The sequence below is a fragment of the Trachypithecus francoisi genome, unplaced genomic scaffold, assembly GCF_009764315.1.
Source record: "Trachypithecus francoisi isolate TF-2019V2 unplaced genomic scaffold, Tfra_2.0 Lachesis_group9, whole genome shotgun sequence".
Classification (NCBI taxonomy): Eukaryota; Metazoa; Chordata; class Mammalia; order Primates; family Cercopithecidae; genus Trachypithecus; species Trachypithecus francoisi.
Genome location: NW_022681474.1, coordinates 60,795,464 through 60,816,628, shown reverse-complemented (window position 1 = coordinate 60,816,628; position 21,165 = coordinate 60,795,464). Strand labels below are relative to the sequence as shown.

General features: G+C 46.5%; 2 protein-coding genes across 29 annotated transcripts in view; one reads left to right on the top strand and one right to left on the bottom strand.

Annotated features, from left to right (window-relative positions):
- Nucleotides 1-15,111, bottom strand: part of PARD3 (par-3 family cell polarity regulator) — a 725,699-nt gene extending 710,588 nt beyond the window's left edge. For 15 of the 28 annotated variants that reach the window (XM_033209496.1, XM_033209500.1, XM_033209503.1 and 12 more), the window contains exon 1: nucleotides 14,667-15,101. In XM_033209496.1, the coding sequence (XP_033065387.1) occupies nucleotides 14,667-14,786 (120 nt within the window). In that variant the 5' untranslated portion in view covers nucleotides 14,787-15,101. Of the gene's footprint in view, nucleotides 1-14,666 lie in introns of all 28 variants that reach the window. The other 13 variants (XM_033209516.1, XM_033209506.1, XM_033209517.1 and 10 more) reach the window with 5 other exon arrangements.
- Nucleotides 14,952-20,149, top strand: LOC117082275 (basic salivary proline-rich protein 2-like). The gene is made up of 3 exons (XM_033208899.1): nucleotides 14,952-16,062; nucleotides 16,216-16,352; nucleotides 19,870-20,149. The coding sequence occupies exon 1, from the start codon at nucleotides 14,952-14,954 to the stop codon at nucleotides 15,750-15,752; it is 801 nt and encodes a 266-aa protein (XP_033064790.1). The 3' UTR covers nucleotides 15,753-16,062; nucleotides 16,216-16,352; nucleotides 19,870-20,149.
- Nucleotides 20,150-21,165: the final 1,016 nt, after the last annotated feature.

Below are 21,165 nucleotides of genomic sequence, written 5' to 3'. Positions count from 1 at the left end.
GAAATAAGTTAGTCAAGTGTGGTGGCGCATGCCTGTAGTCACAGCTACTTGTGAAGCTGAGGTAGGAAGATCACTTGAGCCCAGAAGTTCAAGACCAGCCTGGGCAATACAGTGAGACTCCATCTCTACAAACAAAAATAAATTAACTAGGCAGAGGTGGTACACATCTGTAGTCCCAGCTACTCGGGAGGCTGAGGCAGGAAGACTGCTCGAGCCCAGGAGGTTGAGGCTGCAGTGAGCCATGATCATGCCACTGCACTCCAGTCTGGGTGACAGAGCAAGACCTTCAGTTGTGCAACCTTCCCCCCACCCCAGAAAAAAAAGTTTCTTATCCTCTCTAGCCCAAGCTTACTCATCTGTAAACTCTGGATTACACCAATATCACAACTCCATGAGATTAACATATACACATAAAGCACTGAGCCCAGCACGCAGGACCTGATACAACATGTGCTGTGAGTGCTTACCGTTACTCTTGATAATAATGGTAATACTGGCCAGGCACGGTGGCTCACGCCTGAAAATCCCAGCACTTTGGGAGGCCAAGGCAGGCGAATCACCTGAGGTCAGGAGTTCAAGACCGGCCTGGCCAACATGGTGAAACCCCATCTCTACTAAAAATACAAAAAATTAGCCAGGTGTGGTGGTAGGCACCTGTAATCCCACCTACTCAGGAGGCTGAGACAGGAGAATTGCTTGAACCTAGAAGATGGAGGTTACAGTGAGCCGAGATTGTGCCACCGCACTCCAGCCTGGGTGACAGAGCGAGACTCCATTTCAAAAAAATAAAAAATAATAATGGTAATACTACCATTTTCTGACACCACTGTCTCCTGGATCTCCTCCTTGCTGTCTGAAACTCCTTCACAGTAAGTTAGGACTGAAAAAAAGTGACAGGTTTCACTGTTGTTAAAATGGTACCTTCCCAACAACTTCCCCAACGAATAGGCAGATAAATAATGCCCCTGATAAAAGCACCTCTTATGCAAGAGCTTTCGATCTTGAGTCCTGACCTAGAAAGCTTTCTAACACCAAAAGCAGAGACTGAGCTGAAAATACCATCCCCCGGAATCTATAAGAAAGCAGTTTCACTTCTCATGGGTAAAGAAACAATGCAGGGCCAAAACTCTTCTGCCTCGGACTAAAATTCCCCCCTATTAAAACACACTAAAATCTGTGGAAAATTCTCCCAATTATTTGTCTGTAATTTTGTTATAAAACACTTGAGTATTCTGGGAACTTTTTGAAAGCACCATTCATCACTTTCATCAGCAAAGCACAAAAACAAAGGGAAAGTGTGAAGGCAAGAGACAGACGCACATAAATACATCCAATCTCCCATGCTGCTGGGTCTTTTTCACGTCCTGTAGGAAAGTAAAACTTGGAATTTCAAACGCACTCACATGAAAAAATGTTTACAAATAAATACAAGAAGGGATCAAAGTCAAAATAAGGGTGCTGTGCCACTAGATAAGCTTTATTACTTCAATCACTGCTTAGCGACTTCCCTAAATACATATAGGGAGAGGGAAGAAGCATTACTTTAATTAATGAGATGTTTAAGGTCTTCAAAGAGGAAAACAACTTTCAATACTGTGGTATGAAAAAGATGGATGAGAGGAGGTAGTCCTCTTGAATACAAAGCCAGGGTGTTGATAACTGCAAGTCTGACTTCATCGCACTGCCTGCCAAGGCCAGAATGTGAATGAGCCTTCAAGACACCACTCCCTATTTAGTATGATAAATAGGTCAACTCCTGGGTGAAGTCTTCAGGTGATTGGCACTGGGTACCTTCAGCTGAACTAAAGTATTAAAAGTTGCATCAATCTGTCAACCCTTACAACTACCTACCTAAGCAAAAGATGTTCTGTGTTCCTTTATTGCTGATTTAGTTGCCCGAAATCACCATCTTAAGATGCCCAAAATCACATCTTAAGAAGTGTTATGGGCACATGAATTATAGAGGCCTATATAATAAGGATTAGAGAAGTCACAAAAATGTCAACTTTCCTATAACACAGATTATCTCTTTGAGCTCCAGGGTATTCTCAGAACTACTACTAGTTAATAAACACTAAAGGCCTTTAAAACATCTCTGTATTTTATTAATACAAACAGTATTTACATTTTATACTTTTATCCTTTCCAAATTTTAAAAGTATTTTTAATGAAAAATGTGTAAGTGATGGCTTTTAACATAAATACAGCAAATAAACTTCATGTAATTTCCTTTGAAGTAGCAGTGTTGCAGCTGCAATTATTTTAGGAAGTAACAAGTAGAAAGTCCTACACCGCTAAGACAGCTAGACAAACACAATTCTCTTTGGCCTGTAAAAGAATCAGCTTAAACTGCTGGGTGATCTTTAGATCTTCATTGTTAGCTAAATGATGCATACATACTAACACTGGAATTTCTAAAGCACTTTTAGAAAAATAAAAAAAGTAGCCCTTTAACAGATAACCTGGAAAAACAACACTTGATATCATAAATAAGAATCAAGCTGATTTTGTGAAATAGCCATTAAAATTTTGCCTAATCTATGTTTGAAACTAGAAGAGAAAGAAAAAGATCTAATACTGACAGAATCTATTACATGACAGGGGCATTGTCTACAGTGAATCACTTCATCTCCATGACACCCTACAAAGATGACAATCCCAAATTACAGATAGCAAAACAGACTTACAGAGCTTGTATTATGTGTCAAAGTTTTGGTCTGGGGGGCCCAAACCAAAACCTGGAAAACCTCTTCCATTATGGACATATTTGGAGCATCCAAATCAATGTCACTGGGATTTTATTTCTTAAATTGCAGAAGGAAGTTTCCTTGGTGACTTTTTTTTTAAGGGAGATAGTTTTGCCACATGATTTCCCACATGTAGTGAAGTTCTAAAGAGGACGAGATAAAACAATTTAGAAAAACTTATTCTAGTGAGCCTTAATCACTGGCAAACACTCCTGGTAAAAACAAAGGGACAGTACAGCTAACATGTAGTCCACCTGGCCTCCCTACAATACCTTTTCACGTTCTCTCTTTGAACCCAGACAACCACCCCGTAAGGCAGGTGGTATTAAAAGGCAGGACTCCTGACCAAGCACGGTGACTCAGGCCTGCAATCCCAGTACTTTGGGAAGCGGAGGCGGGTGGATCACTTGAGGTTAGGAGTTTGAGACCAGTCTGGCCAACAAGGTGAAACCCCATCTCTACTAAAAATGCAAAAAAAAAAGAAAAGAAAAGAAATTAGCTGGGCGTGGTGGTGCATGCCTGTAATCCCAGCTATTTGGGAGGCTGAAGAGAATCAGTTGAACCCAGGAGGTGGCGGTTGCAGTGAGCCGAGATCACCCCACTGCTCTCCAACCTGGGCAACAGAGTGAGACTCAGTCTCAAAAAAAAAAAAAAAAAATAGAGGACAGGAATCCCGTGCTGACAAAGGTACTGCTCTTAACTCTCCATAAATGTCTAGGAGACATTCCTTTTCAGAATCCTGATCCATGGTGTGTCGCTCTGATGTTTTTGCCTCCTAGAAGCAAAATACCCACCACCGAACTTTCCACTTTCAGCTAATGGTGTTTTTGCGAACACCTGTGTGAGTCATAAAATGTAGACGATAAAACTGACCCCACCATGGAAAGTTCAGGAGTTGGCCAGGCACAGGGGCTCACACCTGTCATCTCAGCACTTTGGGAGGCCGAGGCGGGCAGATCACGTTAGGCCTCCTAGTTAGTTCAAGACTCCATCAAGACCAGCCTGGCGAACGTGGTGAAACCCCATCTCTACTAAAAATACAAAAATTTAGCCAGGCGGGGTGGCAGGAACCTGTAAGCCCAGCTACTTGGGAGGCTGATGTTGTAGACTTGCTTGAACCCAGGAGGCAGAGCTTGCAGTCAGCCAAGATCACGCCACTATACTCCAGCCTGGGTGACAGAGTGAGACTCCATCTCAGAAAAATAAAAAATAATAAAAAACAATAATAATAAAGTTCAGGAGTTTATTAGTATTGCAAGTTTCCTTGGAAAAATATTCCTGATAGGATGTGTCTTCATAATTTAAAATATACTTATTTCATATTCCTCAACAGTACAACTGCTAAAATGCCACCACCTTCTAGATGCAGTAAAAAATAGTTATCAATCCAAATGATGCACTTAGAGATCTACTTGATCTGTTTTTGTTTTTTTGAGATGGAGTCTTGCTCGATCACCGAGGCTGGAGTGCAGTGGCACAATCTCAGCTCACTGCAACCTCTGCCTCCCTGGTTCAAGTGATTCTCACTACTCAGACTCCCAAGTTGCTGGCATTACAGGCGCCTGCCATCACACTCAGCTAAATGTTTTTGTATTTTTAGTAGAGATGGGGTTTCGTCATGTTGGACAGGTTGGTCTTGAAGTCCTGGTCTCAAGTGATCTGCCCGCCTTGGCCTCTCAAAGTGCTGGGAGTACAGGCACGAGCCACTGCACCCGGCCAAGATCAACCTGATTTGTCTAGAAGATTTTTTTTCCAGATCTCTAACAAAATGGTAAAGGTACCAAATCCTATGTTCAACATTAATGAATTTAGTGATTAGTTATAGGCTGTGTGTACTCCTCCTTCTGCAGGTACTGCTGTCTGTAATAAAAGAAATTCAAGTTTAGAGTATAACCCTGCTGGGCAGGAATCTGGCTAACCATTATTCACATATGGCTTTGCACACTGGGTTTCAGCATTACAAATGACACATTTTAAATGCATTTGTGGTAAAAGAAAATACGTTCCCTGGAAAAGTTGTTTTCTTTTTTCCTTTGTCCCTCAGACTTCTAAAGAGTTTATTTTTTAATTTTGGACTTAACATTGGACCTAGAGAAGAAAATTAAAACACAGACATAAAAACTTTTTTCCAATTTGTATTGTCTATGTAAAAGAAATTGAACAAAAAAACCTAGTCTCATATATACCACCTACACAAAAACAACACTCCTTGTGTTTTTAATATTAACACGCATATTTTGATTGGTTAGCAATTTTAGGTTTTTGAGACATATATCAAGTTGTTTTCTTACGTGTTGAAAAAGGAAACACTGATTTTTAGTGTAGTCTATCTCAAAGAGGCTTTTTCAAACATATAAACACTATAATATAGATCAGTTTTCTAATAAAAAGGGATGCAGTACAATCAACAAAAAGGGAAAGGCCGGGCGCGGTAGCTCACACCTGTAATCCCAGCACTTTTTGAGGCTGAGGAAGGCGGATCATGAGGTCAGGAGTTTCAGACCAGCCTGGCCAATATGGTGAAACCCCATCTCTACTAAAAATACAAAAAATTAGCCAGGTGTGTTGGCAGGTGCCTGTAATCCCAGCTACTCAGGAGGCTGAGACATGAGAATCGCTTGAATCCAGGAGGCAAAGGTTGCACTGAGCCGAGACTGTGCCACTGCACTCCAACCTGGGCAACAGAGTGAGACTCCATCTCAAAAAAAAGAAGGGAAAAGCCAGACACTAGAAAAATATACATCTGAGTTCCAAAAACTTAAATCTTACAGTGTCTGAATAGTTAAAAACACCAAGATTGGGAAAATGTTGACTTGACTGTCATCTCTAAAGTGACTTAAATTTATACCACCATAAAACATCAACCCCAGAAATACACACGTATGTGCATATATATGTATATTGTACAGTTTGCATCATGAAATATCACACCTCTATAATTCACAAGGGGAATTGTCTTAGTCACTTCTGAGCATGATGTTATTTACATTAAAAGATACTTATCTTGAGACAATAAGAAATTCTGAAAGACACCCTAGACAAAATTTTTTTTTTCTGTTAGAGACAAGAGTCTCGCTGTGTCACCCAAGCTGGAGTGCAGTGACACCATCATAGTTCACTGCAATCTCAAACTCCTGAGCTCAAGCAATCCTCCCACATCAGCCTCCTGAGCAGCTGGGACCAAAGATGCACACAACTATACCTGGCTTTTTTTTTTTTTTTTTTTTTTTTTTGAGACAAATCTCCCCATCACCCAGGCTGGAGTGCAGTGTTGTGATCTCGGCTCACTACAACTTCTGCCTCACAGGTTCAAGTGACTCTCTTGCCTCAGCCTCCCAAGTAGCTGTGATTATAGATGTGCACCGCCATGCCCAGCTATTTTTTGCACTCTTAGGAGAGATGGGGTTTCACCAATTTGCCCAGGCTGGTCTTAAACTCCTGACCTTGTGATCCGCCCACCTCAGCCTCCCAAAGTGCTGGGTTTACAGGCGTGAGCCACCACACCTGGCCTATGCCTGGCTAATTTTTTAAAAAAGAGACGGGGTCTCACTATGTTGCACAGACTGGGTCTTGAACTCCTGGCCTCAAGCAATCCTCCCACCTCAGCTTCCCAAAGCACTGGGATTACAGGCGTGAGCCTTCTCACCCAGCCATCCCTAGGCAAAATTTACTCTAACTCTCAAAAGCATCCATTTGACCTGGAGCAAGCACCGTCATTTCAAAGTTGGGGGCGTGGGGGGATAGGCAAAATATTCTCACAGCATGGGTGGGAGGAGTAAGGGGTCCTGGACCCTGTATAACCCTCTGAAAAGCCACTGCACATCACTTATGGTGCTATGAGCACCAACACCAACCATGCAGAGCAGGAGTGCCTGCACAGCTCAGGGAACTGGCAGTGGGAGTCCAGCCCCGCACCTCTGAATATGAGAATATGGGGAAACAGAGGCTCACAGAGCTTGTAAGATCTGCCAAAGTTCAAAACTTCTGGGAGCCAAAGCCAAATGCTGGAAAGGCTGATCCATTACGTGCATACTTGGGGCATTCTCAACCTCCACTGCACAAAGGTGCTGGTGAGCTGGGCAGAAAGGAGTCTCTGGCTGAAGAACAATTGGTGAAGCCCTTAGAGGAGTAGGGGTTAGCACAGAGAGACCAGGGGACCTGGAGGCTCAGCAGCCAGGAGCTTACCAGACAGTAAACAGGATACACTGGACAGGTCTGAGAAAGCAGGGATTCCACACTGTATGGAAAACTCCTAAAAACAGCCAGTTTTCATTTGAAGTGTTTTGAGCATCTCTGATACACATATATATGTCATTTTATGAAATGCTCAGAACTATAAAATACCTAAAAATGGAGCACTGTTCATAGTGGCTTATAGAGCCTATTTTTCTAACATCTTTATTGACATATAATCACATAACCAAAAAATCCATCCATTGAAAGTATACACTTGAATAGAATTGTGCAATCATCACCACGATCTTAGAATATTTTCATCATCCCAAAAAGAAACCTCATACCCATTCACAGTGTTCATTACCCCAAACTCCCAGTCCTAGTGAAACACCACTCTGCTGTCTCTACAGAGCTACCCACTCTGGTCATTTTATAGGAACAGAATTATACAATATGTGGGCTTGCTGCTATGAACACTGATGTACAGTTTTTGTATAGACACACATTTTCATTTCCCTTGTGTGTTTGTGTGTGTGTATATATATATTAAGAGTATATATAAAATATATACAGAATAGAGTACAGAGAGTACATACAAAATACACTCTGTTTAAGTGAAAAAAAATAAATAATTGATATTTAAAGTCACTTGGATGTGGAGCTTGAAATCTTATTTGCAGGGACCAATATGAGTTGATGGAGAAGAAAAGGAATACACAAAAGTAATATTTAAATGGCAAAAACCATGGAAAGCAGGCCAGATGCAAGAATGCACAGACCTATACAGGAAAGTTATTTTAACTTTATTTACTAAAAATTTTACTTGTTTACTAAATAAGTTAAAACAAAATTATTTTTACTTATTTGCTAAAATTTAGGCTAGGCATGGTGGCTCATGCCTGTAATCCCAGCACTCTAGGGGACCAAGGCAGGTGGATAGCTTGAGCTTAGGTGTTTGAGATCAGCCTAACCAACATGGCAAGATGCCATCTCTACAAAAACTACAAAAATTAGCCAGGCATGGTGGCACACAACTGTAGTCCCAGCTACTTGGGGGGCTGAGGCAGGAGGATCGTTTGAGCCTGGGAGGTAGAGGCTGCAGTGAACAGAGATCACGCCACTTCACTCCAGCCTTGGTGACAAAGACCCAGAAGGAGAGGAGAGGCGAGGGGAGGGGAAGAAAGGAAGAAGGAAGAAAGAAGAAGGAAGGAAGAAAGAAGGAAAGAAGGAAGGAAGGAAGGAAGGAAGGAAGGAGGGAGGGAGGGAGGGAGGGAGGGAAGGAAGGAGGGAAGTTAGTTTTAAATAATGACTAAAAGACAAAATCAGTCACCTTCCTACTTTATCCACTGAACTCAGCACTTATTTTGATAAAGATTTGCTTTTGTACAGAAAAGGTACCCAAAACACGTAAAACTGTATGCATTTACTGATGTCCAGCTCTACTGCCATTGACCTTGGTCCCAGCCAGGAATGCTGAGCGAGTGGCCAAGCAGGATGAAAGCATGCTATGTGGGCTTAGCATGCCATCTCCCCCTGATGGAAAATTACCTATAGAAAGCACCTTCTGGCCCAATCTTACATGTTTATTTCTATCCTTGAAAAAAGTACAGAGGATTCTAATCATCTATGGAGAGCTCAACATCACCAACTTGCACCCAACTCTGTGGGGTGGTAGAACCTCCCAGGACAGATGGAGGATCAGTCTGTGGGTTTGCATCCAAGTGGGACTTTAAATACTCCCTCCACAACCAATTCATCCATGTCTACCATAAGCTAAGAAGCGCTTCACATCCGCCAGACTCTGAGAATCTCAGATCCTAAACATTCCTACTTAGTCCTGGCACTCAGCCAAGCATCTCAACTGACGGAATCAGAGGCGCCAGGCCAAACATAGGTGTGTTTCAGGGCCAGATTCTCACACAGCCCTGGCCACCTGCCTTGAACCTCGCCCAACGCGAACCCCAGGAGGGTCCTCTGCTTGATCTGAAAAACAAACTGAACTCCCTCAAGACAGCTGACACAAAAGAATAACTTCTAGGTACTCCACACCTCACTAAACCTTAGTTTCCATCACAAGCTGTTTGTGCAGTATGTCAAACACACCAAACCTTAAAGTCCTTTAAATTCCCAAGTGCTGATGATAGTCCTCTCAGCGGAAGTGTATTTTTTGTGTGAGACCAGTTTAACATGTTGATTCTCAACTTCGTATTTACTCAACATTCTGACTGCAATGTGACAGACATGGGCTATTCACTAAGACTGAAGCTCAGCGACCCGCTTCAAGCATTTCACCCGGAGGGAGGAGGGACACACGGAGACACTTGTAAACCACACAGCACAGCCCAAGCATCTGAGTCGGTGCAGGAGCTACACCCAGGACATTCCCCAAGAGAGGCAGCAGGCAGGGAGAAAGATCCTCTAGCAGCTTGAGACGGAGAGCCAGCCTCCCAGAGATGGCTGGTATGGACTGAGACTCACGAATGAGTGCAAGGAGGGAGCAAACGTTCCAGGCAGAAGAAACAGAAAATGCCAGAACAGAGGCAGCAAAGCATCTGTGAGTCCCAAGTGGGTGGAGCGGCTGCAGAGGGAGTGGCTGGAAGGCAAAAGGGGTCCCTACAGGAACAGGCTGTGCTCCGAAGGCAGGACATGGAGAATGCAGGACAAAGGCGCTTCAGCACCAGAGGACAATGTGACTTGAATGCTAGAAAGATCAGCCTTTCGAAATTGTGTAGTTTCTTTTTCCTTTTTGAGAAGGCAGAAAATGTTAAAAATAATAATAAAGCTGCTTTCATTTCACTATTTTTATGCTCGCCTCTATTTTCTTTCAATCTCTGCAACAATACAACTATTTTCCTAAAAGTTTCAATACGCTTGTAAATGAATAACATGCAGTCATACACATACTCACAGAAAAATTCCAAACCAACCACAAGATTTTTCACAAAAACCATGACTGTTATTATGTTACTAATCAACAGTATCCCGCCACTAAAAAAGTACATTTTCAAAAGTTTCTGTCCATGGACTCAACTTTTTAAAAAACACAGGTCAAGCATCCCTAATTGAAAAATCCAAAATCCAAATACTCCAAAATCTGAAACTTTTTGAGCACCCACATGACGCCACAACTGGAAAATTCCACATATAAGTACTTAACACAGACTTCTTTCCAAGCACAAAAATAATGCATAAAATTACCTTCAGGCTATGTGTATAAAGGTACATAGGAAACATACATAAATTCTAACAATACATTAGACTTGGGTTCCATCTTCAACCTATCTCATTAGATATACAAAAATATCCCAAAGTCCAGAAAACTCCAAAACACTTCCGTGGTCCCAAGTATTTTGGATAAGGGATGCTCAACCTGGAATAACAACAGGTTGCCATTAAATCACTCTAAAGTGATGTGCTCGGGGACAGAAGCCAGAGGCCCCAATAATCAACCTGTAATCAAGCCAACACCCGCAGCTTTTACTTCCTCAGCCCAAACATACATGCAACACACAATTTTGTTCTCCTGATTGTGGTGCTGCACATCATTCAATCTAACATTCTTACCCATCCTTCAATGAAATTACATGCTGCCTTTTTAAGCAAAGGGGAAAAATCCAAGCAGCAATAGTAGGACACTTGGTAAAGTTCCCAGGGTGTAAAACTGCTTGGTGGATAAAACATATTGGTGATTCCATTCATCTTTACGGAGCAGCTAGTATGGGCTGGGCTCAGGACTTCAGAGTTTCCCTCTCATCATCCTATTCAATACTTACACTAACCCTGCCAGGGAATATTCCATTTGAGATAATGGGGCTCTATAGGGTTGGTGCACCCAAGGTTAAATGGCTTGTAAACTTAGGTCACCAAACCTGATCCAAAGCTCCCCTACAGGCTGAGAGGCTACAGGCTATGAGGGAGGTGGAAGCAGACGGCAACGGGGTTCCAGCACCTCCTCGCCCTCACTTTTGCCCTTCACTCTCTCCTTCCCCTTTTGGTCACTCAGCAACATTTATTTAGACTGAAATGCTAAGAAATTATCCATACAAACCTCAGTTGCTCAGGTCATCCTCCTAGAACTACTTGTTACCCTGACTCTTAGCTGAATGCCACAGTCCTTCCTACTGCATGAAGTCCCAGGGTCTTGCCCTGGCATTCAGTCCTCCTCACTTTGATCCTGACCCCCTGGGCTGAATGCCTGAATTGCCTTTGTCCATACTGCCTTCCTGGAATGCCCTCCCTTTCACTTCCCAGAATCGTAGCAGACATTCTGCAGATTCACACACCTAGACCCCAACTGCAGACTTACAGACCCAGAGCCCATCTGCCCCTGCAGGCAGGTGCCTTACCCAGTTAGCAAGCACTGCCCTAGATCAAGGTCAGCCTTCCCACCAACCAAGCCCAGTTCAAATCCTAGTGACTAAATGAGACTCCCACACACACCCCATAATGATAGCACCCATCTCCAATATTCAGAAGCGATTACTGACTGTATCACACTGGTGTCAATAATGCTACCACCTACTGTTATTTACACTGTTATATATTCTTCCTGTCTCCTAGATTATACTTGTTTTAAAAAAGTGCACGAATTCAATCTTATATTTTTTTCATACAGCATGACTTTTTATACACAGCAGCCCTTCAACCGACCCCACATTTAGCGCTGCAGCTCAGCACCGTAATCATGGGTGTCAGGTCGCAAGCACAGAAGAACAGATGCAGACACAGTCCATCCTCCCATCCTACACCACCATGAGAATGGTCCATGTAACGTGCTTCCCAATGTCCAGCACCGCACTGTCCTCAGCAAGGCTCCTAATGCAGATGGGTGGATGAGGATGAAGAGCTATTCCCACTCATCAGTGATCACAACCACAAAAACATCTTTCATGAAAGGAAAAAAGAAATGTCACACATGACTAAGCGTAAGCCTTCAAATATCTACTCACTGAGGACATGTCTAGTATTAAATCATGACATTTCACTATCCAGAAAAATTGATTTGTGTAACCTGAAGAGAAAACAGCCCAGATGCAATGCCAGAAAATTAGCCCCACCACACCAGAAAATGTTTACTGCAGAGAAAGCCTTGGTGATTTGAGAGTTGGGACCTTTCTCTTTTCCTTTTTATTTTTTATTTTTGGCTTGGTTGGTTATTATACAAAGCCATAAACACGATCTGCCCACATTTTTCCCCACCAGATGGGAGTTCATCACACCACATGTCACCTAGCAACCTAAACACCACTCCACAACTATCCAGCCACTCAATTCTTCATACAGAATTTCTCTTGTTCTATTAGGCAATACCGGTAAGGAACAGGGAATAAAACTTAAAACAGTGTTAAATACATAATATCACTTCCTCATCACTTAATATAGAATGGGAAAAGTAGTAAGGAAGACTGAAAATTAATCTCAATCATTGTCTAGCAATTTCAGAATAAAAACGAGAAAAAGGAGACCTAGAAGACACTCAAGCTCTGGCAACATTTGAGGGTCAACAGTCTTGGGTTCCAATGATTGAACTTGGTATACTGCAAAGCCCCCGGTAAAATTCACCTACTGAACTCTAAGTTGTACTTAAAGAGCATGTAAGCGTTGGAACCCCTGACCCATCTCTGACCCTCCCTCTCATCTCCAACTCCCATGTCACTATCACCCTCCCTTCCTTCAGCTCACAGGCCCCCTTTTCTCTTTGTGACACCTTCCCAGACACCCGTAAGAAAACTGCACTCCCTTTTCTATGCCCTGTGATTGTTAATAACAAGGACCAGGTCTGTGACCAAGGCCCTGCACTTTAGCCACCCAGCATCCCAGAGGCCCCTCTTCTCCCTATGTCACCACCAGCCCCTTCACCTGGAGGACTGCGCAGCCTCTTGCTCAGCCTCTCACAGCCAGTGGGTCCCCTAGATGTCCAGCACCCAGAACAGTGCTGTGGACACAGTCAAAGCTTCAGAATTTCTGTGGAACGAATGCCTCAAACAACTACATTTGAACTACTGTCAAATAGGCAGTTCAGCCTATGTCTATTTTGTGCACGATGAAACATGGGACACAGTAGGTAAAACAATTTTAATCACATAAAATTAATAAAGTGAAAGAAAATGTCGATCACCCTCTCCCTATTCAGGAGCCTAGACATACTGCAGAGTGCATATTACTTTATTTCTCTTTCCTTGCACAAAGTATTTTGTTGGTTTGCAGAGTGCCTGAACAATTTGAGTACTCTTTCGGAACACTTAAAGCATAAACTGTCACACATAAACAACACTTAAAAAAGGTAAATGCCCATTGAGATGGTTTTCTTTCCCTTTGTCAGCTTTGTAAGATAAACAGGTGCCCAATTCCCACTAATTTTATTTGATTTTCAATAAAAGAGTTCAACCAACTGTAAAGAACATAACAGAGCTATTAAAGCCAAAGTCTTCCATCCTTGTGCCGGGTTCCTAAACGTCCCCCAAAATTATCTTTAAAAGCCCAAATTTATGCTATTTTTTCCAGTGTATACTAAAAGCAAAACAACAGTCTAAAAAGCTTTTTATTCTTAATTTCTGAGAGAACTGAAGATGCCACCGGAGTACCCTGTGTACTCTCAATAGGGCTGACCAAGCCACTTTCCAACGTCATCTGCAGCCCCCAAGCCCACAGGGGACAGGCCACTGTCGGGAACAAATGGGAAATACTGCACCGAAGTGAATGCACTCCCCACTAAAGAGGACTCTACTACAAAGGAACTATCCCCGGGTGCTTGGGAGAAACTTCAGCGTGGGCTGTTGTCAAACACAGACACAGTCGGTAAAACAATTTAACAAAATGCCTTTTCACTTCTGACACATAGTAGAGGAATGTTGTGAAGTGGAGACAATGTTATCACTACAGCAGGAAAAAGGAAATCCACTCAACTCTGAAGTCAGGCCTGGCTCCGCAGCCCAGCCACATGGAAGCAGCCCAGGATAGGTAGGAGCTGAGGTCCTCGCAGGAAAACTTTTCTTTCCGCGACTGTTTCAAGGTTGTGCTTTCCAGAGCCCAGCAAGGGGGATCAGCTCAGTAAATGCTCGCAAGCGAGTGCCGAGTGCCAGCGGTGGCCCTCCCGGGAACGCCTCCCCGATCCCAAGCCCGCTACTCCCCAAACCCTGCAGCCCCTGGACGCGCGCCCCTGCCCGCCCCTGCCCGCGGGGGAAGTGGAGGAAAAGACCCCCCCGCCGCGGTCCCGCCCCCGCCCGAGGAAGGGAGAGGAGACAGAAGGCTCGCAGCCCGCCTCCGTCGGGAGGGCAGTCACTAAACTCTCCTCACACCAAAAGTTCCCAGTCCCCGGCCTGTGCCCGCGGGGCCTGGGAGCCGGGAGAGGCCTGGGGCTGGATTTCCCGGCCCGCGCCCCCTGCGCGCCGGCTCGGGGCTTGGCTGGCTCTACAGACTCCAGGGAAGCGCCGGCCGGCCTGTGCGCCGCTGCCCGGCTCGCCCCGCGCTCCCGAGGCCGGAGCTCCCGGGGAGAGGGGGTTGGGGAGGGGGATGGCGGGGGCCGCGGGACCCGGCTGAGCGCCCCCAAGGCTGCGCCCCGGCCCGCGCTGAGAACTTTGGCGCCCGCAGCCCGGGGCGGGGGGCGCCCGCGAGGCCGGCCCGGCCGCACTTTCCCTTTCCCCGCCTCCCTGCGCCTCTCCTCCCCCTTCCAGGAAGCGCCATATTGATCCCGGCGCCGTCCCCGCCGCCGCCCCCTCCCCGCCCGCGCCCCCGGCCCCTCACCTTGGCTATGGCCTTCCGGTAGCGGGTCACCGCCTGCTGGATGAGGCTGAAAACTTTCATGTGGCCGTCCCCGCACGGCACGACCACCCGGGTCCGTCCGAAGCACACGGTCACTTTCATGCCGCCGCCGCCGCGGGCGGGCCCGCGCCCTTCGCCGAGCGCAGCCGGAGCAGCCGGGGCCGGGACCAGGGACGCTGGGCGCGGAGGAGCCGCGGGGGACTCGGACGCGCGGGCGGCTAGGGGCGAGGGCAGGCGGCGGCGACGCCGGGGGGCCGCTCAGCTCGCATGCCCGGTCCGGCCCGGCCACCCTCGCCTCGCCCGGGGCTCGCCTCGCCTCTCCCCGCCGCGGCGCCCGCAGCCTCCGGCCACCTGTTCGGCGTCTCGGCGCGCTCGCCGGCGGTGGCCCGGGGCTGTGTGGCGCTGGCGCTCGCTCGGGGCCGCTGGGGGAGGGGACGGCGCGAGGGGAGGGGAGGGGAGGGGGAGGAGCAGGGCCGGGCACACAACACCGCGCACATGCGGCAGGGGGAGGCGCGGCCGCTACCCGCGCGGGGCGGAGCGCACGACCGCAGCCAGCGCCCCAGCCACCCCGCTCTGGGGCCGGCCTTCCTCCCTCCCTCCGGAGGCGCGGGACCCCTGGTCCCACCGCCAACCCGGGCAGGCGGCCATCTGCCCCCACCAACCCTGGCCCGGGCGCCCCCCAGCCCCCTTCACCCGGCCCGCCCAGCACCCTGCAGGGCTGCGCTCGCCCCTCCTCGGGGACGCCCCTTCCACGCCTCCAGAGGTCTCCACGGAGCCCCCCCTTCCCTTTCCTTTGTCACTTTTAATCCCCTTCCTCGGACTGGAGGGTTTCGGGTGCAGGCGCTCCCGGGGAAAGCAGTTTCTGCTCAGCGTGGCGAGTCCCCTCCTCATCGCCCCGGAGGCTCCAGCCCGAGCCTCTCCGCCCTCGGGGACTCGAGCCTGCAGCTTGCTCTGCTGGGTGTCTGCCCTGCCTGCTCCCCAGCTCGACTTCAGGGTCGGGCAGCGGCGGTTCTGCCTGAAACGCAAGAATTAATAGTCTGCTCTGGGGAGGCAGTGGGGAAGCTGTGAGCGACCGGGCGTTTTCCAGAGGTCACTGTTTACCTTGAAGTTTCCTGTTGACCCTCCGCTGACCCACTCGCTTAAATAGATTAGACCTTAAACATCGCAATTCTGATACATTTATTTCTTTGAAGTTCTGCAGCATAAGCAATCCTAACGCGAATCCGTGAACAGTCTATTCTGACGCCGCGGAGAAATCTCACGCGGGAATCCCCACGATGTGCCCGCGCTTAACGCAGACGCCTGAACCCCGAGGAAGGCTCTGACTCCGCCATGAGTGACATGCGGGCTTGAGAAGTTCTGAAGGAACGTGAACCGAGTTAGGGAACGTAGCTGAAGCTCATTTTGTCTTAGTTATGGACTATGATTCCTTAATAAACGTATGTCATTATGTTTAAAGAATGACAAATGTCAGCAAAGATGGTCCCTGTCCCAAGCCCATTCCAGACTATGTGAAATTCTTTTTTGCCAGTTATTTCCAAGGGACGTGAAAGCAATCAAGCTGCCCTGGGTTGGCGCAGAACTTGAGCCCTTAGAGCTGGAAGAGCTGGCGATTGACCATCCATCCCACTCCACCTCCAATCTTAAAACAAGGAAACAAGACACGAGGTTCGTCCGCTTGCCACACTCCCTGCGCTTTGCAGCACCACAGCTGCCCCAGCACGGTGCAGTTTCTCCTAGGAAACATTGCCCTTCCTCTCCTCTCCCAGCCCTGGACCACCACTTTCCACCACCTGTCCCAGCAAATCAGTGCAGTGGTGCTAGCCCCATCTTACACCAGGACATTGACCAAGGGCCAAAGCCACTTGCCCAACCAAGGCAGCAGAGAAAGCTCAAGGCAGACCCAGAAATAGTCTAGGTTTCCCTCCTTCCACTCAGTCATGGGAAAGGCTCCTCCTACTGCTGTTTGGCTGCAGCACTAGACATTTCTACCCAGTAATTAAGTTTGTGACAACGATGACAACAACTGTTGCTGTGGGTTTTTTGCTTCTTACATAGATAGTTGGATCCACAACAACAATTACTGATAATTATAGGTGTTGTTTCTGTTTTTATGCATTGGAGGAGTATACTACTAGTTTAGAATGTGTACTAGTTTATTTTATTTTGTTTTTTTAATTTATTTATGTATTTTTATTTATTTATTTATTTATTTTGAAACCAAGTCTCACTCTGTTGCCCAGGCTGGGAGTCTGAGGCAGCAGTGAGCTAAGATTGTGGCAGTGATCTTGGCTCACTGCAACCTCCGCCTTCTGGGTTCAAACGGTTCTCCTGTCTCCGCCTCCCAAGTAACTGGGATTATAGGTGCCCTCCACCACGCGCAGCTAATTTTTGTATTTTCAGTAGAGACAGCGTCTCACCGTGCTGGCCAGGCTGGTAGATCTGCCCACCTCAGCCTCCCAAAGTGCTGGGATTACAGCACAAGTCACTGCGTGGCAGAGAATGTATACTAGTTTACATGCTATACTAGTTCAGAGGGGTATACTAGCTTGAGTATAATAAATTAGAGTGGGGCTTTCTCAAAATAATTCTAATCGAAAGTCATTTTTCAGTAATAACCAGAGTACATAGGACATCATACAGATCTAGGTTCAGATCCATATTTGGCCATTTACTAGTGCCTTAGACACAACTCTCACTCTTCCTCCAGCCCGTCTTATTAGCTGAAAAGTAGAGAAGTAGAGCTTATTATATCCATATCCATCTCATAGATCTCATAGATTGAGTCAGTCTTTCTTTCTTTTTTTTTTTTTTTTTTTGAGATAGAGCCTTGCTCTATTGTCCGGGCTGAAGGGCAATGGCACAATCTTAGCTCACTGCTGCCTCAGACTCCCAGGCTCAAGCAATCCTTCCTCAGCCTGGAGAGCAGCTAAGACTACAGACAAATACCACTATGCCCAGCTAATTATTAAATTGTTTGTAGAGATAAGGGCTCACTATGTGGCCCAGGCTGGTCTTGAACTCCTGTCCTCAAGCGATTCTCCTGCTTCAGCCTCCCATAGTGCTGGGATTACAGGTGTGAGCTACAGCACCCAGTCAAGTTATGAACATTAAATAAAATAATGTGTCTGGAAACAGTACAGCCGGGCACAGTGGCTCACGCCTGTAATCCCAGCACTTTGGGAGGCCGAGGTGGGCAGATCACCTGAGGTTGGGAGTTTGAGACCAGCCTAACCAACATGAAGAAACTCCGTCTCTACTAAAAATACAAAATTAGCCAGGCGTGGTGGCACATGCCTGTAATCCCAGCCACTCGGGAGGCTGAGGCAGGAGAATCGCTTGAACCCAGGAGGCGGAGGTTGCAGTGAGCGACGTGGTGCCATTGCACTTCAGCCTGGGCAACAAGAGCAAAACTCCGTCACAAAAGAAAATAAAAAAAAAACAAAACAAAACAGTACGTGCTTCCACGCTGCCACATGGGAACGTATAGCGTAGTACAGTGCAGTTACCGTGAAGAAGGCAGAGGGTAACAAAGTCCAGGACAGGATAGCAAATGATGACAGTGGAGGAGGCGGGAGAGATAAAGGGGAGAGGAGAAGACCAAGGCTCAAAGAAATGACTAGCCAGGTGATACGACTTTCCAGTGACTGGGCCAGGACTACAACCAAAAACTCCAGCTCTGACTCTCACGCCTGCACTCAATTCACTTAAATTTGATTCCACATTCAGTTAGTAAAGACCTTCCTTGCAGGAAGCACTGGCTAAATATTACAGAATTATAAAGGTGAGTAAAAGAAGGACAATCTAGAGGTCAGAATAAGATAGCTATTCCAATAACTACAATTCAAGACATTAAATATTCAGTGCCAGCAAAGCGTTTATGGCAGTACTGGTGGGGGGAAGCTTTCATAATAGAGATGACATCAGGATATGTGGGTACCATTTTATGTACATCAATTCCTTTAACTATTCAATACCTAATAAGGGTATAGATGGTTTTTTAAAAATATGATCCAGAGAATTAATAACACTGATTCCACCAACCAGATAAAGCCTTACAGCTGTAGTTAAATCTACCTAGTTTATCTAGATGCAGTGATTTCCTTTATATTAATAATTGATGACCAGGCGCGGTGGCTCAAGCCTGTAATCCCAGCACTTTGGGAGGCCGAGACGGGCGGATCACGAGGTCAGGAGATCGAGACCATCCTGGCTAACACGGTGAAACCCTGTCTCTACTAAAAAATACAAAAAACTAGCCGGGCGAGGTGGCGGGCGCCTGTAGTCCCAGCTGCTCGGGAGGCTGAGGCAGGAGAATGGCATGAACCCGGGAGGCAGAGCTTGCAGTGAGCTGAGATCCGGCCACTGCACTCCAGCCTGGGCGACAGAGCAAGACTCCGTCTCAAAAAAAAAAAAAAAAAAATTGATGAGAAACTAGTACTGTATAATTCTAGATGCCAGAGACTTTGGTGTCTTGAGTCAAAATTCATGAATTTTCTTTTTAATTCATAAAATTTCATGACACATTGGGAATACATATCCAAGTTCTCACCTACCCAAATAGACCCTCCTTCAAAATATTCCAGGGTTGCCCTCAACCAGTCCATCAGCAACCATCACCGAAGTATCCACTGCCTTTTTTTTTTTTTTTGAGATAGAGTCTCACTGTTGCCCAGGGTGGAGTGCAGTAGCACGATCTCGGCTCGCTGCAACCTCTGCCTTCTGGGTTTAAGGGATTCTTTCGCCTCAGCCTCCCAAGTAACTGGGATTACAGGCGTGCACCACCACGCCTAGCTAATTTTTGTCCTTTTAGTAGAGACAGGGTCTCACCATGTTGGCCAAGCTGGTCTCAAACTCCTGACCTCAAATGATCCACCCACCTCGGCCTCCCAAAGTGCTGGGATTACAGGTGTGAGCCACCATCCCTGGCCCTTCTCTGCATTTTCATTCTCCTGTTCCGGTTCCCAGACACTGCTGGAAGGTATGTCAGCACTGCCCTGCTGAGACAGCCCATCTTGCAAAACTTGAGTCCGGGCTGAGATCACCACTTCTAGAAGCCCTGGTGTCACCCAGCCTCACAATGCTGGAAAAGGCCCAGGTTCCCTGCAGAAAGCAAGCACCCATGTTTGCCATGACCCACCGCTCACAGCCCAAGTCCCTGGTCAAATATCTCCCTCCTTTCCAGGTCCTAGAGCTGAAGAATGAAGGAGCTTTTGGTGAAGTCCATGAAAGTTGGCAGAACAAGGTGGAGGCTAGCAGAGCTGGTGATGTCAACATTCAACTCTATTAAAGACAAATCTGCAGCAAAGTGGAATAAAACCACCTAAGCCACTCACTTTCTGGCGGTCCAGCTTGACTGGAGGGAGGATTTGGAGAGTCCAGTGATATGAAGAGGTGCTTCCTGGTGATACTTTATAAATGCCAGTTCTAGCTGGGCATGGTGGCTCATGCTTGTAATTGCAGACTTTGGGAGGCCGAGGTGGGAGGATCACTTGAGCCCAGGAGTTTGAGACCAGCCTGGGTAACATAGTGAAACTCCATCTATATGAAAGTTAAAAACTAGCTGGGTATAGTGGCACACACCTGTGATTTCAGCTACTCAGGCAGCTGACGCTGAAGGATCACATGAACCCAAGAGTTTGAAGCTGCAGTGAGCCATGATCATGTCCCTTCACTCTAGTCTGGGCAACAGAGTGACACACTGTCTCAAAAAATAAAATAGGGCTGGGCACAGTGGCTCACGCCTGTAATCCCAGCTGTGGGGAAAAGAAAGAAAGATCAGACTGTTACCGTGTCTGTATAGAAAGAAGTAGACATAAGAGACTCCATTTTGTTCTGTATTTGAGATGCTGTTAATCTGTGACCCTACCCCCAACCTTGTCCTTGCAAAAGACATGTGATTCATATGTCTTACTGCTGACCTTCTCCCTACGATGATCCTATTATCCTGTCACTTCCCTTTTTCTAAGATGGTAAACCTAATTATCAATAAATACTAAGGGAACTCAGAGACCAGTGCCGGCGTGGGTCCTCTGTATGCTGAGCGCCGGTCCCCTGGGCCCACTTTTTCTTTCTCTATACTTCGTCTCTGTGTCTCATTTCTTTTCTCAAGTCTCTCGTTCCACCTAACGAGAAACGCCCACAGGGGTGGAGGGGCAGGCCACCCCTTCACCAGCACTTTGGGAGGCCGAGGCCAGTGGATCACCTGAGGTCGGAATTCAAGACTAGCCTGGCCAACGTGGTGAAACCTCGTCTCTACTAAAAATATTAAAAAATTAGCCGGGCGTTGTGGTGGACACCTGTAATCCCAGCTACTGGTGAGACTGAGGCAGGAGAATTGCTTGAACCCAGGAGGTGGAGGTTGCAGTGAACTGAGATCATACCATTGCACTCCAGCCTGGGCAACAAGAGGGAAACTCCATCTCAAAATAAATAAATAAAATAAAATATAAATATAAATGGCAGTTATTTCAGCCTAATC